This window comes from Mustela putorius, unplaced genomic scaffold (genome assembly GCF_011764305.1).
Source record: "Mustela putorius furo isolate JIRA1106 unplaced genomic scaffold, ASM1176430v1.1 tig00000129_pilon_pilon_pilon, whole genome shotgun sequence".
Lineage (NCBI taxonomy): Eukaryota > Metazoa > Chordata > Mammalia > Carnivora > Mustelidae > Mustela > Mustela putorius.
Window position 1 is genome coordinate 18,801,171 of NW_025421290.1, and position 14,382 is coordinate 18,815,552.

A 14,382-nucleotide genomic window follows, 5' to 3' on the forward strand; every position below is an offset into this window, starting at 1 on the left:
TGGGATGTAGATACTCTTCATACACAAGGTAAAAGCTCTGAAACAGCTCTGAGGCATTGTAGTGTAAATAGTAATGTCTAGTCTGTTCAGGCTGCTATGACAAAATACCTAAGATGGCATAGCTTGTAAACAACAGAAACATTTCTCACAGTTATGGAGCCAGGGAAGTCCAAGATCAAGTCCAGATTTGGTGTCTGGTGAGAACCCGCTTTCTTTATCATGGACAGCGCCTCTCACTGTGTCCTCACATGGTAGAAGGGGCTAGGGAGTTCTGTGGGGTCTTTTATAAGAGCACTAATCCCATTCATAAGCGTTCTACCCTCATGACCTAAGCATCTCCCAAAGATCCAACTTTGTGGCATAGTCCATATTTGTGAATAAAGTTTTATTAGAAAATAGGCACATGCATTCATTTACTTATTGTCTATGGCAGCTTTCCTGCGACAACAGCAAAAGAGGCCCACAGATCCTGAAACATTTACTCTCTGGCCCTTTACGGAAAAATGTTTGCTGAACTTTGCTTTGGACCATTGTTTAACAGTTACGTCAGAATTTTCCTCTCATCTTTTATTCCAACATAGTGTTTATGTATGAAGAGATAATTTAGGAGGGGCAAAGAAATGACAGAACAAAAATGTAGTATCCAAGTACTGGCACCAACTTATTTCTCTCCCTTATGGTACTTTACCTGTTTCTTTGCTATGAGTTTCTACTTCCCCTGAAGTCTATAGTGCTCTTTGTTGGAAAATAAGTACAGCTGACTGGCCTGGGGGAAAACAATATGTTTCTGTCAACAGTGAAAATTTACTGTAGGAATGAGTCTTGAATGTTACAGACTAATTGTTGAATTTCAAAAAAAAAAGAAAAGAAAAGCAAAGAAAAAGAAAAGAGAAAAATCTGCGAGATAGATATAAAATGTAACAATGACGTCAAATTTGCCTTTATAAATATGTTTTAAGAACAAAAGCCAAACATACTTTAAGATGTAAAGGAAGCTATGATGAAAATGTTTCATCAAACTGAGAACATGGATAGAAATTATTTAAAAAATTAAAAGAACCAAAAAAAAAGAAGGAAAATAAAGGATGAGAACCAGTATCAGTGTGAACATCAATCTTCATGAAGAATTTGATTCTCGTCTTATAATTTTGTGTAATCCTATAATGAAGTACAAATAAGTTAGATTTCCAAATGTTTGTTTTATAGGTCTATAATGACGGATCTATACTACCTCAGTCAAACAGATGGAGCGGGTGATTGGCGGGAAAAAGAGGCCAAAGATCTGACAGAGCTGGTCCAGCGGAGAATAACATATCTTCAGGTGAGAAAATTAGTAAAGAAATAAAATCATAATAAGACTAAGAGTTGCTGTTGGTTTTCGTCTTTCTGGCCATTTTTATTTTCCTGAAGTATTTACTCGTTTTACGTATTTATTCAGAAAGATCCTATGTTATGTTTTCAGTGCAATACAAAGATGGCTAAAACAAAGCCCCTGCCTTAAAGGAGCTACATCTTACACACACACACATACACACACACACACACCCCACAATGCAAAGTAGGTAGTGGTACATTTTATGTGAGACATACAGATGAAATGCTCATTGGAGGAAGATGTCAGAAATAGCTTTGTGGAAAAGGTATTTGAATTGAGCTGAAAAGGACAGTTGGGTAGGATTTAGACACATAGAAATTGAAAGGAGTGTACTAACTGGAGCATGTGGTATTGATGAAGTTCTAGAACCTAGGTGAGGTTCGGTGGGCTTAGGTCCGGAGCCGATGACCAAGAAAGAATTCTTGAGACATCTTTGGTGCAAAATGGTGGTTTATTAAAGCACGGGGACAGGACCTGTGGGGAGGAAGAGCTGCTGCCCAGGGTTGTGAGAGATGGCAGGTTATGTACCTTGCCTTTGGGGGAAGGTGAGGGGAAGGGAGGTTTCAATGGAGTTTTCATATGTTAAGAGGGCCTACAAGGCACCTGCCTGGTTACCAGAGCCCTTGCAGCTTGATCAATGTTGTCTTTAGACCAGCCATTAACATCAAGATAGTTGGGAGACTTTTTGGTGGGATGTCACAGTCCTGATATCAATCGTCTTTGTTAGTGAGATTTAGGATATTTGTAAGCCAAGGGACACTCCTGTCTTGCAGGATTGTGATCTCTGCAAGTTAACTATTGGTTTCTCCTTTATGGCAGTCAGGGGTGCCTGAGGAATGCTACACATATTACTGAGGGGGAGCGGGTGGAGAGGGGGTGCAAGGTGCCAGCTTTTGCTTTGTCCTCAGCCAGCCTTCTGCTCCCTCATCAGTATGAATAATGGTCCATAGTTGGGAAAGAACAGGACAGAAACCCATTGAATAATGGGATATTTTAACTTGTCTGGAGTTTTGGTTTGCGTAAACAGGTAGTATAAAATAAGCTAGAAAAGGTAGTTTTGGGAGCCAGGTTGCAGAGGTCCTTGGGTGCAGGTTAAGGTTTTTGGTGCATAAGCAGCAAGTGATTGCTAAAAGATTTTGTTTCATAAGCATCATTATAACAAAAAACAGCCACAAGTCCCAGGCCCTTTTAAATCTATTCTCTTCACTTTTTGGGTTTTCTTCTAGCTCTTTTTAATATGCATACCCAATCTTACATATTTGTTACAATTAATTTACTTTTTAAATTTTGTTTTTTTGCTTAATATGCCCTAAGCTTTTTTCCATTTTGGAGTCACAACCTGCTTTTGAAAGATTTTTACACCTAAGAGCGGCATGATGAGGATGCTGCTGTTAATCTGTGAGTATTATTTTGGCTGCACTGGATTAGTATTGGAAGAGAATAGAAACAAAGAGACCATTTAGGAGGTGAGGACCACCCCGCAGGTGAGAAATACGGAGGTATGTGGCAGTTTGCATCAGAAGTGAAGAGACAAAGTTGAGACTGGGAAGTAGAACTGATAGGCCTTTCCAAGTGTGTGCAAGAGCTGAAGTGACAGGATTATAGGTGCATTGTTATCTGACTGGGAACTTAAAGAAAGAATAGCCTTGGGATAAGCAATGAATTAGTGCAAGTAACTTCAAAATGCTGCAAGTTGAAAACCATGCCCATCCTTTTCTAATACTATTGCTGGTATACTTTCTGTATAGTCACTCTGCTTTCCTTCTAAGGTTTAAGTGTCTTGTAACAAAAGCAAAATAATAGCCAGTGACCTACTTCTCTATATTTCAAGGTGCACATTTTCCTACACTTAAATAGGAAAAAATAGAAAATCAAGTGTTTAAAGAGATCATTAAAAACCAAACTGATTTTGGCATGCTATCTTGGTCTCATACTCCCATGACCATTCATCAGAGGTGTCTGCAGAATGAGAAACCCTTGCCTCCTGTGGGGAAGAGGTAATTATCTCCTATCAACTAGAACCTCATTAGGTGAACTATAAACAGCTGGTGGTGCAGAACTATCAACCTCATTTAAAATGGAAATAACTACAGTTCCTGAGTTTCTTCCATTTCCACATATTCATTAGATTTTTACTCAACAAATGTTATATTTAAACTATGATTTGGTCATAGTTCGGCTCCACATACTATAACAAGTACCTGCCACCTGCTTTAGTTTAATTTTTTCCTCTTGGCCAAGTGCTTTTACTTATACTGCAGATTTGATCCTCTGTGTGCTAGTTTTGTGGTTCTGTGTTAAGAATTTCACTTGTAAATCATGCTAGTAATTTAAAACCATGTTGACTTTTTCAGTCTTTTAAACTGTAGCACAACAGTATTTCAGTTGGACCTTACTTTCAGTTTCAAATATTGCTGTTTAACAGATGCTTACTTCCCTCCTTTTCTTTTTTTTTTTTCCACTGAAAAAGAAGTGGTTTTGAAAATTCAAGGGATGAGGAAAATCTCAGTAGGAAAAACATATTTCAGAAAAATAGTTTTCTTTAATTATTTAATGTATTCATGTTTTTTGCCATTTAGTCCAAAAGTTCTTTGAAGTCAGGAATTATATTTTTAACATATTATTTGTTAGAGATAAATAATGCTAGTCATTTACTCTTTACCTTCTTTGGATGGAGGTGACTAAGAGTCTTTACTCCCATTCCAACAAAATTAAACACATATTTTTGTAAGGAATGCTTTCTCCAACTGGAACTTCTATTCTCAGCTTAGAAAATCACAAGCTACTTTAAAAGGAATGATTTGTTACTGGTCTAACTAAATGGATTAGAGAGTGTAATCATGAGGTGAGCTATTTATACTCATTTTTATAAAAGTGATTACATTTCTTTCCTGTTACAACTTTTCTTGGTATGCAAATATATTGCTGTTCCCAAACCATTACTTTAAGTGAAATATTGTAAAAAGGCTATTTAAGTAACTTAAATTCTGAAAGACTTCAGCAGGCTTAGAGTAGTATACTAGAAAATAAATCTGTAAAGGGAGATAAAGGAAAAAATTCTTTGACCTTTGATACCTATAGTCTACATAAAAATAAGCAGTTCATATAACTTAATGGAGATTTTAGAAGACATTCCTACTTTGGCCTCTCAGGCAGCAGTTGTATAAAGAATGATAATAATGTGTAGCTAACTAGGAGGGGAAAGATAAAATAAAGAAAATGTTTTTAATAGTTTAAATCTATTCAGGAGATTTTAGTCACTTAAATATCTTATTGTATTCCCAATAAATAAATCAGATGATTTTATAATTTCAGTGATTGCTTTGGACAGTTGAAAACATTTTCAGCTTTGCTAGATTTTTACTCATTCTGATGAAATTTATTATCAGTTCTCATTATCACCAATAAGCAGTTTTCTAAACTCTGATTTATTTAAGGTATAATGCAAGACCTGGTCAAAGAAAACAACCTGGATTAAACCCTTGTCTTAATGTACAGTAAATTTCATTTTAAGTCTAAACCTTTTTGCAACTCTTCAAACCTTTGAGTTGAGCAAATATTATTATGTCTCCTGAAAATCATGCTTGACTTAGTCATGTAGCCTAGTCAAATTTAGTCTCAGTTTTAGATTTTCGTTCATTTATTCTATACCTTGGTTTTACTTGGGAGAAGCAATTTCATGAAAGCTACTAGAAAGTAAAAATATACATACGTCAACTAGACATCAATGGGACAAAGTTCCATGGTTGTCTTAGTTAAAATTATTTTCTCTTTCGAGTTGAAGGGCTTATGGTGTAGTATAAAAAAGCTCTAGTTAGTTAACATAGGTGTCATATTAATTTGAGAAAGATTTTTTAAAACATCACTCCTTAGTTGAGGTATGTAAGAGAATGCATGTGAGGTTCTTACCATCTATTACCTAGAAAAAACTAAGCAACTGATGACATTCTAGATGCTGCTGCCCCAAACCATTTGATCTTTGAGGATAGAAACACCTAATAAAGATTTTATCCTCCTTACTTTTTTTAATATAAGTTGGACTTAAATTAGATTTTGTTTGATTTAGGTATATCAGTCTAGCACCTACTTTTTTTGAACATTATTCCATTTCCTCAGTGGTTTTCTACTTCTGGAAATATATGCCTCTGTTTTTCCTAAGAAATGTCAAATTTCACTATAGTTTGACTCTGCTCTAGGTTATAACATACACAGTGTTGTTATAGAAACAATTTTCCAAATCTTAAAACAGGTATGGTTTCCACATAGGTATAGTGTTATAATTGGGGATTTTGACCCCAACTACCAACTCCCAGGCCAGAGGTTCATTTTCCATAGTCTTGGTCTCAATTCCAGCAAGGCAAGAACTGGGGAGTAGCAACGTTCCCATGAAAGGAAGAGGGAGGCTACTGACCAGAACTGGATTCAGATTTGGGGGCTGGACTTGAAACCTCTACAGTTTTTGACACTTTTTATAAAAAGGAATACAAATACACTTAAATATGAAAGTAAATAGTGACAGTTGAGATTCTCATTATTTGCATCAATTATGTTCTATAAAGTCACCAAAAACACTAAATTAGTGAACCTCTGCTCCTGGGTGCCTGTGAATCTCTCTGGTCAGAACTTTTTGTCAACCAATTAATATATGATCTTGTGTTATGTATGTTTCTGTTTAAAAATATTTTGTATAATACATGTTGTTGATTCATTAACATTTAACTCATGACTTAAAGCACTGCGAGTCAGACTTGAATGAAGCTTATGTAACACACATATTTTTTCAGTGAGGGATATCACAGCTTTCCTGTGCTTAAGAATGCAGACAGCACTTCAGCACTATGCTTAGGGGAGATTTTAAACAGCCAAGTTGTGCACAAATGCACAAAAATGCAAAAAACATGGCATTGTATAGACTGCAAAAAGGATGCTTTTTCATAGTATGACAGCTAAAACAAGAAGACAAAATGCTACCTTGTTTGACCTCAGCTGAGAACTGTGTGCTTTGGGCAGCTCATATTTTCACTGCATTGCATGTGCCCACAAATGACCCTGAGAACACCTCAAGTATTGATTTTGAGATTGCAAGCAAATTTTAGCTAGTAGGCAAATTTGCAAATATGGAATCTATGACTAGTGAGGATCACTTATTTATAACGAAGAAAAGAAATACCAACAAATTACGTATTTTGTAAGGGTAACGTATACTATGACAACAATACTCCAGAAATATTGGAAGTCTTATTAATTGCCTGGCACTGTTTATAATACTGTTTCCCCATGTGTCTTAGCTTCATACTCTTTATGATTTATAAGATTTTCTATAAAGTGAATTTACAATGATTTTGTAATATTTTCCGTAAAGGGAATGGAAAGATTGAATCTATCTTTCTCTAACATGGTCGATGCAAAAAGTTGTTTTTTATTTTGGAGGTTTTTTTAAAAAATATATTTTATTTTTATTTATTTTTTTTTAAAGATTTTATTTATTCATTGACACAGAGAGATCACAAGTAGGCAGAGAGGCAGGCAGAGAGAGAGAGAGGAGGAAGTAGGCTCCCCGCAGAGCAGAGAACCCGATGCGGGACTCGATCCCAGGACCCCGAGATCATGACCTGAGCCGAAGGCAGCGGCTCAACCCACTGAGCCACCCAGGCGCCCCAAAAAATATATTTTATTTATTTATTTATTTGAGAGAGAGAGACAGATAGCGGAAGAGAGCACCACTGGGGAGGAGAGGGAGAAGCAAGCTCCCCACTAAGCAGGGAGCCTGATGTGAGACTTCATCCCAGGACCCCAGGATCATGACCTGAGCCAGAGATGCTTAACCGACTGAGCCACCCAGGGACCTAAAAAAAGTTGTTTTTTATTTGTTGTTATTTGTAACTTAAAGTTTTCAACTTTGCATATTTCATATCTGTGGTACTATTATAAGCTTGTGCCATACAAACAAAGGAGTTCATATAAATTCTATTTCATGTGATACCATAAAAGGAAAAAAAGAATAATACATAGAATTGTTTAGCTATATTTTGAATTGCATACACTACATTTTTGAGGATATTAATGACAGAAGAGAACTTCTGTGTTGACTAGGCATTATTGAGAACTGACTCCCAATTCTCTGATTCCCTGACACTTCCTATGCTGGGTGCAATAGGACCTATCGAATTGTAGTATATACCCTTGCCCTGTATCTACTATGTTACAAAAATAACTGCACCAAAGTAATCCTGAACCACATAAATATATCCCTGTAGATCTAGACTAAATGAATCCCCAGCTTAATTTTCCCAAACAGGATCCCAGAAATGCTGAAAGTTACCTCATTGCCACTTAATACTGACACCAACACCAGGAAAATGAGATGGAAGGGAATTCCAAGTGGGACAAGATAACCGTCTTAACTCATTGTGGTCAAAGTTTATAATTTTTACAAAAATTTATGGCCAGGTGAACACATTACATAACCCCTCCTCCTCCCAGGGCCTTTGAAGAGACCTGTTCAAATGAGGGTCCCTTCAGCTTACATTTCAGTAAACCCACTCTGCCCCTAAGGAAGCCCTTTTCACTGAACTAGAAGGTAATTTTATTTCCTTTAGACATAAGATTACCTAAGAACCACTGTAATTAGGAAGCTTGAAATAGAGAAAGACATATGGCAAAATTAGATGAAAAGTATAGATGCTGAGAATTTAAGATTGAGTGGGTTCTGTCTCAAGGACATAGATAACAAAGAAAAACTAGGTTGCCTCCAGTTAAAATTTCACCCTATTTATAAAGCAGCTTTCTGACTAGGACCTTCCCTGTCCTTCAATCCCTCAAGTATGCAGCACTTTCTCAAACTGACCAGACTATAATTGATTATCAGCTGCTGTTCACTGCCAACAGCCTTTGGGTAAGACTGCCATGCTCTAGGCGTTAAGTCCTGGTTACTATAGACAATAACGGTATCTGTTCAGTAAGCCTCACTACCCACTCTTCTTGTGCTCCCACCGCCACCCCTCCTCGCCCATTGCTTAACTCAGGGCAGAATACTGACTAAGAATCTAAGACCAGATAAGTCTTAGATGTGAGTCAGTAAAAAGTCATAAAAGCATACAACTATGTCTCTGCAATCAATTAAAATATATAGATATGCTCTGACACTAGAAAATGGTGTGTTCTCATATTGCTTACAGTACTGTAGTAGCTGTATTAAACACTGCTTGAATTGTCTGTATGGAATGCCATCATATATGGGACCTACCTAAGCCAAAAATGCCAGTTGTGATAAATATTTATCAGGGGGATAAATACTGTGTGATTTGTGCAGCTCATAGCACTTTAAAAACCCATCTGAGAAAGGTTAGTACTGATTTTATTTTCTCTATGGAGAATTGAGACATTTAGGTCATTACATTGGTGTTATACTGGGTTCAAGGTCTGGATCAGTCATTTGAAAATAGATAATAAAACATCCAAATAGCTCGAGGTCTCATCCAAGTCATTTAATTGGAAGGTGAAAGGGAAGAGATATTTCTTCTTAATCATATGCTACATTAAAGGAAGTTGTGAGGATGAATAATGTCTGTAAGCTGCCCCTTCTATACACTTTCTGTACTGCTAGGTTGTAAGCAAAACTCTTATGAGGCAGGTGTTGTTACATTCAATATGTAGGAGAATAAATTGAGGCCTAGAGAAGTTTGTGTAACTTGCCTAGTAAATGGTAAGGGGAAGAGGCAGAGTCTTAACTGCAAGTCGTTAGAGTCACCATTAACAAGTGCTTTGAGGAGCCAATATTTTGTTTATTTTTGTTTTGTTTTATTTTCCCAGTGCTTTGTTGAAGGTGACTAACTGAATATAAGCTTTAGGGCTGCTTTTAATATTGGCTGGGCTGGGGAAGCCACATCCTCTTTCGCATCTGCCCATCATTAGCAACATAAGACCTTGCTGCAGAAATCTTTTTTTTTTTTTTTAAAGATTTTATTTATTCATTTGACAGAGATCACAAGTAGGCAGAGAGGCAGGCAGAGAGAGAGGAGGAAGCAGGCTTCCCGCCGAGCAGAGAGCCCGATGCGGGGCTCGATCCCAGGACCCTGGGATCATGACCCGAGCCGAAGGCAGAGGCTTAACCCACTGAGCCACCCAGGTGCCCCCAGAAATCTTAAACAATTAGATTTCTCATGTACCTAGTAAACAGAGGAAAATGAATATAACTTTTAAATAACTGAATGAGTAGAACCATAAAATACGAAGTTTCTAGAAGTGGCTTTGCCTATATATATTGTTTCTACCTCTTAAGATGACTTCTTTGTCATTATAAGAGATTTTCAGTTGTGAAAACACTTAGAAATTTGCAAAAGTCAGTAGAGAATGTAGACTTTTTTCAGTAATGAACAAGTCTGAAGAGAAAAGAGAGAGACGTAATATTATAATATGGAAATCCTATGGAAAGTATGTTCAAAAAGTCATTATCTTTGCCTTTAATTGTAACAGAAGTCATGAGAAGTGATTTTCTTTCTTTGGACTATAGGAAGTTTAACTTAATGCTGTTAGAATGTAGAATGATATGCTAAGTAGATTAAAATTCAGATAGATGTGTAAATAGAAAGCCTGATTTTTCACAGAAGAAATGTTAAACATATTCTGAGCCCACATCGGGCTCTCTGCTCAGCAGGGAGGCTGTTTCCTCTTTCTCTCTCTGCCTGCCTCTCTGCCTACATGTGATCTCTGTCTGTCAAATAAATAAATAAAATCTTAAAAAAAAAAAAAAGAAATGAATATTACTTGTTCCTATCTAGTTGTTCCATATACAGTAGAGGTATCCTTCAAGTTTATCTATGGATGAGGTAAATGTTCTCTTCAGAAAGAGGAGTCAAGATTTTAGCAGCTGAGACATTAGGAAAATACCACTAGTAGTTTAAGTAGAAAGTAATGTGGGCATTGGATCCTAGGTTTATTGAAGAACTAAATCTGTGTATCCCATTAATGGTAAAAGATGTCATAATTTGCAGCAAATCAGAATACAAAACAGAATAAGACATAGGTTCCAATATTCTTAAGGAACATGTATTCCTATCCATCTGGTCTAATGTCTTTCCTTTTGCCAGCCTGTTTTTACAGATTTTACTGGCCTAGACCAGAAGTCAACAAACTACCACCTCAAGCCAAATCCAGCTCAGCTGTTTTTGTAAAATTTTATTGGAAAAAAGCCATGCATATTTTTTTAAAATATTGTCTATGGTTATTTTCAGGCTGTGTGACAAAGTTAAATAATTGTGGCAGATTATCTGGCCTGCAAAGCTAAACCTATTTACTGTATGGTCCTTTATAGGAAAAGTTTGTTAATTGTGGCCTAGATCGTAATAGAAATAATTCTTAAATGTTTTGCTTCTATTTTCCTTTGCTTCCTTCTCCTGTTCCATCAGCTATATATGAGCTCCTAATCTGTATTTGAGATACCAGCTTTCTGGGCATGTGCCTTTGTCTTCCCCATACTGAAGTTCCTACTCCAATTGGTTATTTTTTCCATTTATGAATGAGTTGAAGGGTTTTTACTGGTTAGATCATGGAACTAGATATGAAGTATACATAGGTTCTCAAGAATATACTCTACTCTGTTAAAGACCTTGGCCATGTTCACTTTCGATCATTATTAGCCAAAAGGCTGAGAAGCAGTCACTTTAGATCATTAAGAGCACAGTGATCTCCTTAAGATATAGTAAGGAACACTGTTAATGATTGTGAAGCTTTCAGATGCAAAATGATGTCTGCTTAAATATTGGGGCCACATCTTGATTTATTCTGAATGATCTCAGGTTCTACTAGAGAGCCATTGAAGTATCTAAGCTTTTTATTTTACTTTATCTTTGATTTCGTATACGTTCGAGGTAGGAAGGAATGAGAGTTAGTAGCATTTTTTTTTTCTAAGTTCATAATTTTCTTCTGTCTTAACTCTATAGCAAAGTTCTTCTGGTATATTTCGGATTTTGTTGTCATGCTATCACAAGAGGCTGTAATAGCCAGAAAGACTAAGAGGCAGATAGGGGCGCCTGGGTGGTTCAGTGGGTTAAGCCTCTGACTCTTGATTTTGGTTTAGGTCATGATCTCAGGGTCATGAGTGCAAGCCCTGCATGGAGCTCCGCAGAGCTCTGCACTGGGCATGGAGCCCTGCAGAGCTTCGCACTGGGCATGGAGCCTGCCCCCTCTGCCGCTTCTCCCTTCCCCTCCTTGCGTGCACTCTCCCTCTTAAAAAAAAAGTGATGCAGGTAGAAAAAGAAGCACTTAGAGATTTCAATGTGGAAAAGTAGGGAGTCACTGACTGCATCTGAATGGATAAAGACAGGTCTTAATTTTTACCATTGCTTGTTACTGTTTTCTCTGAACTGTTTCATATCTTCCCCAGAGCTATGGCACCTTCTTTTTAATTCCTCTTTCTTTCCATTGGTATAACCATTGTTTATTATAAGACAAGATGTATAAAAACCAACCATCTATAAAAACCAACACTTTTATATGCGTACACCTCATCATTTCTTTTATCAAATTGAAGCATATCAGAGATTATCTGGGATTGTTGGAAGAATTCTGGTTACTATTCCACCAGTAAAATAGCCCTGTAGCTCTTTGGACATTTCCTTTGCTCAGAGGTTGGTGGTTTTTTGTTTGTTTGCTTGTGTGGACAGGTTTTTCAATTATTTGTTTTATTTTGAATTTTGGTATAAATCCTCTTCCCCTGGAGTGATTAAAGTGGCTGTACTTGCTGGGTTTGGAAAGTGTCAGGGCTAGTAGAGGAGACCATACCTTGAAGCTGCAGGTATTGTCAGAAATCAAGAGAGTTGGTTTTCAGAAACCCAATGAGAGAGCTGCTTATGATTAAAGGGTTAGGGGGAAGATAGATACTATGTTTGACTTGCAACCCAAAGACCTAGTGCCCTGCCCTTTTTATGTGTAGAATGGGTGAAAAAGGAAATAAAGCTGTGCTCTAAGAAAAAGCTTTTAAATATAAGGAGTTTTGCCTGTGTTCAAAGCCTGCATCCCATAAAGGCTTTGAATAATCTTTTAAATGTTCACTATTAGAGGTCTTTTCTTCAAACAGTTGTTATATTTTCCTTTTACATAAGAAGATACAGTACCACAGTGTTCTCAAGATTCAAATTATATTGAAAAAAAGGTTGGTTTGTCATTTTTAAAAGAAACTTAAATGAGCAAATGCCTCTGGAGCCACCAAGTCATTAGTTTTCCAATAAATAAGTAGCATTATAGAAGTAAGTTAAATGTGCATTAAATGAGACTATGTTGGGCTAAAATATAGGCTTCTGTTTCTGGATAAGATAGAGTAAACACATTATACCCTATTCCTCCTGCTAAGTACCAAGAAAAAGAATCCTGTACAATGTGGATCTTCTATATTTGTTTATTTGCTTGTTTTATTCCTATATATCCCAGTTGGACGTGCTAGAGACTCCTCCTCCAACCAAAAAATACTAATGGATAAAGCATAAAAAAGGTCTCATTTTTTATTACATCTATCCTGTTCCAGGCAAACGTCATGAAAGCAGTTGCCCCCTGCCCTTCGCAGTCCCATTGCTGTGGAGCTTGAGTACCTAGCCCTGTCCACCATACCTGCCTTTCAGTAATGAGGGAACCCCTGCCTCTCCCAGCTGGTGTTACAACCTCAGAGCCATTGGACAAAACCTGTCTGCCATCATCACACTGCAATAATGAGGCAGTTCCTATTCTCACCACCACTAGAGTGGATGGAGGGTTATAGAGAAGAGGGAGTTAGAGAACAGGATTTTTCAAATCTGTGTTTGAAATCCTATGCAGACCTCTGAACATCACATGCATTTAACTAATGAAAATTGATGCACAAAAAGGTTTGAGAACTGAACTCTGGTATGATATACTACCTAGGCTTCACAATGGCTCTTGGTTACCCCACAAGTGGGTAGAACAAAATAACACTGAAAAAGTTTTAACTATTAAATTGACGTTTGAGCTACAGCCAGTACAAGTGAGCTAGGAATCTGTGTAGTTTGCTTCCTACCAAAATAGATAATAGAAAGCAGAATCTCATAACATAATATTCACCATATACTAAGAACTAGGTAAATCTTAATTCAAATGACAAAAGGTAATCAGCTATAGATAGTACACTGAAATGACACAGATGTTGGAATTACCTGATAAGTATTTTAAAGAAGAAATAATAATAAAAGTCCTCCAGTAGTAATTACAGCCTGAAAACAAATGAAAAAATAGAAAGCCTGGGTGAAGAAATAGATGATATAATGAAAAAACAAATGTAAAATTTTAGAACTGAAAAATGCAGTAACCTAAGTAAAAAACTGGTTCTTGGTAAGATAGCTGTAACAGAGGAAGGAATCAGTGCACTTGAAGTTAGAACAATGGAAATTATCCAGTCTGACAACAGAGAGAATAAAGATTGAAAAAAAAAAGTAAACAGAGCCTCAGGGACCTATGGGACAATAACAACAGCAACAAAAATTTATGTTTGTTATCTTTGAAGTTCAAGGAGAGAAGTTTAAGTAAGAGTGAGGGATTGAAGAAATGACTGAAAACTTCCCAAATTTGGCAAGCCAACAAGTTCAAGAAGTCGAGCAAATTCCCAATAGGAAAAACCCAAAGTAATCCATTTCCAGCCACTTTATATGTAACTTGCTGAAAACCAAAGGCAAAAATTCTTGAAAGCAGCTAGAGAGAAGCAATGCATTACATAGAGGGGAACCATTTGAATAACAGTCAAAATTTCTCATTAGAAAATATGGAGGCCAGAGAGAAGTAGTAAGATATTTTTTAAGTGCCAGAAGAAAAGAACTGGCAACCTAGATTTCTTCATCCAGAGAAAATATAATGAGGTGAAATAAAAACATTTTCAAATGAAGGAAAGCTGGAAGAATTCATTGCCAGCGGTCTTGGTTTTAAAAAAAGAAATTCTTCAGATGGGAAGAAAATAATGACAGAAGGAAACTTGCAATGTCAGGAATGAAGAAAATGTAAATGAA

At 36.7% G+C, this 14,382-nt stretch overlaps 1 protein-coding gene across 6 annotated transcripts in view; it reads left to right on the forward strand.

The window, feature by feature from the left end:
- Window positions 1–14,382, forward strand: part of FUT8 (fucosyltransferase 8) — a 294,755-nt gene that overhangs the window by 207,760 nt on the left and 72,613 nt on the right. For all 6 annotated transcript variants that reach the window (XM_045070563.1, XM_045070567.1, XM_004738949.3 and 3 more), the window contains one exon: window positions 1,207–1,321. In XM_045070563.1, coding sequence (XP_044926498.1) covers window positions 1,207–1,321 — 115 coding nt within the window. The remainder of the gene's footprint in view (window positions 1–1,206; window positions 1,322–14,382) is intronic.